Source organism: Lampetra planeri, chromosome 55 (assembly GCF_965212315.1).
Source record: "Lampetra planeri chromosome 55, kcLamPlan1.2.h2, whole genome shotgun sequence".
NCBI classification, from domain to species: Eukaryota; Metazoa; Chordata; class Hyperoartia; order Petromyzontiformes; family Petromyzontidae; genus Lampetra; species Lampetra planeri.
Window position 1 is genome coordinate 3,543,082 of NC_136161.1, and position 4,891 is coordinate 3,547,972.

General features: G+C 49.3%; 1 protein-coding gene across 1 annotated transcript; it reads left to right on the forward strand.

The window, feature by feature from the left end:
* Positions 1 to 1,078: 1,078 nt before the first annotated feature.
* LOC144735433 (uncharacterized) lies at positions 1,079 to 3,012 on the forward strand. The gene is made up of 2 exons (XM_078617837.1): positions 1,079 to 1,694; positions 2,279 to 3,012. Exons 1-2 carry the CDS (start codon positions 1,242 to 1,244, stop codon positions 2,408 to 2,410), a joined length of 585 nt encoding a protein of 194 aa, XP_078473963.1. The 5' UTR covers positions 1,079 to 1,241; the 3' UTR covers positions 2,411 to 3,012.
* Positions 3,013 to 4,891: the final 1,879 nt, after the last annotated feature.

A 4,891-nucleotide genomic window follows, 5' to 3' on the forward strand; every position in this document is an offset into this window, starting at 1 on the left:
CCGACTTATATTTGAGGCAAAATTACACAAGTTCTTTTTTATATTTTATTTAATATCGCAAGTGCCAAATCATCCTAACAGTTATTTCAGTGATTAATAAGCCATAGCTCTTAGAAGTTAATTTAAATATCACGCTTAAAGTTAAAATACATTTTCATTCAATCACATTAAAGTTACATCGCGGGACAAAAATGGTGTGGAGAGTGAAAGTTTTAAGTGAAAGCCACGTAAAGCCGCTCTTATTCGACTTATTTTTTTTTTGACAACTGAAATTGTTTATTACATTCACACATTGTCACTCATTGTCGAAGAAAGTTCAAATTTGGTTATGCAATAGTACGACAGATTTCATAAGGAGCCCTGGTGTTGCCATATTGGAAACCCCACATTGAGTTTCCCGGCTAATGCTTTAAAACAGGTAATCAATTACAAATGTACAACTCAAAACAAAGGAATACATTTTCACATTCCTTAGGTCTTTTGGTAAAGCAACGTAGATAAGTTCAAAAAATAATAAAATAAACAACTATGACGTTTCGATTGCAACCCAAGCTACCGTCATCAGGTGGAATAAGGGGGGGGGGGCACTAAAGGCAAGCCGTTTTAAAGGTTCAAAACGGGCGCTTGGGCCACGCCCACCCCAAACCTCCAAAACAGCTTGCCCCTATACTCTTTGGGTCCTTCGGTAAAGCCACGGAGACAGAAAAAAACATAAACAATTATTGAAAATTCTCAAGTACAGCAAATACGTTCGCGTTCTTTTTACAGTACTCTACTTTTGACGGTAAAACACACGTGTAATACATACACATATATTAGGTACGGACATGTACACACGGTTCTAATTACATGAGTACTGTAGCTTTTTTGGTGCTTAAATCCACTGCCCCACCGCACGCTGTGCGAGTGGATCGTAAGGATTTACTTGACCAGCCTGTTGGGGGCCGCCGCAGGCTGTGGTTGTACGGGGCCACCGCATGCGAGAGCGGTGACCCCGTTCAAGGGGACAGCAGTTGACGCCCCGCCGCTACGCTTGCATTCCCCACGTAACCTCAGAAGAGGAACTAGAAAATCCGACGGGGGGGAGTGGGCGTCCCAACCACCACGAATGATGCCGGCTGTCATTTAAGAGCCCGCGCCAACGGGAAATGTTCCATCGCAACCCCTCTTGGTGACTCGCCATCAGCAGCATCAGCAGCATCGATAGTAACATCAGCATCGTCACGATCACCACCACCACCATGGCAGAACAGAGTCGGCCCGGCATGGGTCAGCACCTGGGCACATTTTGGGAGGATATCGTGAAGAGCATCCCTCTGAGCAACGGCTTTGCCGCTCTGCTCATGACCGGACTTCAAGAAGTCTTCAACGAAATCACTGAATGCCCCTGCAGCTTTGGCAAGGAGTTTGGCTTGCTCACGCTCCTGGGTCCCATTGTCATCTTGGTCGTGTCCCTCCTCACCCTCACCTACGAGGCGCTCATAGATTGCTGTGGCCACGGCAAGTGTATGCGTCTCGCGCGCAACTTCGCGCTCACGTTCGTGGCCTCCGTGGCGTGGCTGTCCATGGCGCTGCTCAACTCGGAGGCGTTGTGCTGCATCCAAGGTGGCTACCCCAGCGACTCGCCGTGCCTCGTGGGGAGAAACGCAACGAACAACGTGGTGCTATACGAGAAGTGCATCTCGGACTCTCAGGTACGGTGATCCCCACACACCGCCTCCGTTCCGAAAAAACAACTTCCCCCCTCCCGCTCCTCCAACTGAGATATCCCTGCAGTGTCTGTGTATCACCTGTGTCTGTGTGTCTGTGTGTCTACATCACCTGTGTCTGTGTATCACCTGTGTCTGTGTGTCTGTGTGTCTACATCACCTGTGTCTGTGTATCACCTGTGTCTGTGTGTCTACATCACCTGTGTCTGTGTGCATCACCTGTGTCTGTGTGCATCACCTGTTTCTGTGTGCATCACCTGTCTGTGTGCATCACCTGTGTTTGTGTGTCTGTGTGTCTACATCACCTGTGTCTGTGTGCATCACCTGTTTCTGTGTGCATTACCTGTGTCTGTGTCTACATCACCTGTGTCTGTGCATCACCTGTGTCTGTGTGCATCACCTGCGTCTGTGTGCATCACCTGTGTCTGTGTGCATCACCTGTTTCTGTGTGCATCGTCTGTGTGTGTCTGTGCGCATCACCTGTGTCTGTGTGTCTCTCCGCGCTGTCTGGGCACAACGAGGGAGGTGCAGAATTTGCGGTTTGTGAACTCGGCCCTTTTGTTCCACAGCTCTATGGAGTGCGCCTGATGACGTATGGTGGCGCCATCTCCTCCATCGTCCTTAAGATCGTCCAAGCCAAATGCGGACATCTCAACTCCGTTCAAGACCCAAATGTCCCTCTGCAGTCAGTGGGTCAGTAGAAGAATCCGGGACCATCTCCATGACTACCGAGGGTTTCTCAGTTCGACCTCGTTCCCTACCCCTAAACGTCGCTAAATCTTCCTTCGAAAAAAATATTATCCTGAAGTGGAACATTGGTGCAGGATACAACCGCATTTGCAAAATGTGATTTGTGACTCTTTGATCCTTACCCGCGTAATTTCCACAGTTTCATGTTCCATGCATTGAGGGACTACTACTGCTGTGTGATGTTGTCTTGGTGTGGTCAGGGACTGTTTTTGTTGTCTTGGTGTGGTCTGGTACTGTTGTTGTTTTTTCAAGTTTCATTTATTAGGTGTAGCCCTGTGAGCCATGCGGCTCTTAAGTCGGGTGCAACCGCAACAAACAAAATATGAACTCTCAAAGCAACGACGCGCAACAGAAACATCCTGGAAAAACCAGCAAATCTTTAAAAAAACGCTGTGCAAAAATCCCAGTGCGATGCAAGTCAAACAATAACTATAAGACAATTTAGATTACCCATGTTTTCGAAATCACCAAAATAACGCTATAAAACAATGTAACAACAGTAATCATAGGAACTGTTATTTAAATGTAAAAATAAACAATATACTGTATAACATGTACGACCAAACTTGCAGCCAGAGCTGGCAGCATGATACTCCCAGTGTATGATGTGTGAGTGAGTCAGTGGTAGTGTGAGTGGGTGTATGATGTGTGAGTGAGTCAGTGTAAGATGAGTGAGTGTATCACGGCCTCCTCCCCTCGGCTCCATCGGCCCCGTCGGCTCCCTCGGCTCGCGCCTCTCACCCATCACAAACGGCCCCACCAGCCACTGGGAGCGCGCGCCTCAGGCGGCCATCCCACGTCGCAGGCCTCCTCCCCGCCATTGCGGCCAAGAAGCTGCGTCATCGCAGGAGCTTCTCCTCGGCCAAGAGATGCGAGTAGAGCCGATGCCTCCTGCGGGGCCGCCGAGGCCGCACACCCAGCGCCTCATCCTCTGAGCCCGAAGTGGCCCAGGCCTCGGAGCTAGAACTCTGGCCTGGCCAGGGCGAGCCGAGCCCCACCGCCGAGCCAGGCGAGACCGAGGCTCCCCAGGGCACCAGGCCACATTGCTGGGACACCACCACGACCACTGTCACCTCCTAACCCCTCACACTCATTCCCTTACACACTCCCCCACACACTAATTCCCTCACACACTCACCCCCTAACCCCTCACACACACTCATTCCCCTCCATACTCCCTCACACACTCATTCATTGTTGTCTTGGTGTGGTCTGGGACTTGTTGTTGTCTACTGGTACCTGTTTACACTATGAGATCTCTTTTACCAGTGGCAAAATATAGTAGTAGGGTAAAGGGTAAAAACCTACTACTATACTGGTACCTGCTGTGTGTGTTTGTGGGAGCTGTGTGTGTAATGTGGCTCTCTCGACATATTTTGGTCACAACAAAATATCTCTTCACCTTTTGAAATGATAAAAAAGAGGATTCTGATTCTGGTTGAATGGGTGGGTAGGTGGGTGGGTAAGGAGAGGGCGCTGTGGTGGCTGGGAGATGTTTACTCTCTCGCCTGGTACGCAGGAGGTCCTGGGCTCGATCCCGACCCTGACGACACCCCTTCTGTGTATTTGCAGTTTACATCTCTCTCTCCCTGTGGTTGCGTCGATTTTTCTCCGGGTCCTCCTGTTTTTCCTTCCACATTTAGAATCAACGTCACGCGTTTAGAGTATTGGGTTGACATAAATGTCCACGTGGTGATTAGCCACTTCGTTGAGATATCATTTGTGGCCATGTCGCTTCTGAAAAAGAGCTCCATAGCTCGGTGGGCCTCACCTGGTCAAATAAAAATATATTATAGTGTTGGGTAGGTAGCTGGGTGTGTGTATGCAGGTGGATGAGTGAGTGGGTGAGTAGGTAGTTGGATGGGAGAGTAGAAAGATGGGTGAGTAGGTAGGGGTGAGGTGGGTGGGTGAGTGGGGGGAGCGGGCAGCAGCAGGGATCCAGGCCTCTAACCTCACCAAGACTGCCAGCTGAGGCTTCTGTGCTGACCTCCCAGCTGAAGTTCAGTGCAGCAGATCTGCTGTGCAGACAACGCCTCTGTGGGCTGTGTGTGTAAGGATTGTGTAGAGCCATCGGCACGAGTCGGGTTCTTACTTGACACCACCTGCATATGGCTGTTATGCAGGTTGCTTCAAACAAATGTTTCCAATTTTGAGAATTTGTAACAATACCCACGAGAAATTCGCCTCCGGGCTCTGGAGACCACCTGAAGCTTCCAATGATGGCGAACAAGTGGAGACTGACTTTTGGAAGCTATTAACATTACATTTGTTATCACGTTACAGAGTAGTAGTATCATTATCCGTTCTTTTTTCCATTAAAGACGATAGTCCCATATAAGCGTTAACATTTGAGGTGCTGCTCGCATCTCCCTTGTCGCGTGCTCGTCGTTGTTTGCTTTGGCAGTGGCTCGTCGTGATCCGTTGACCAAATA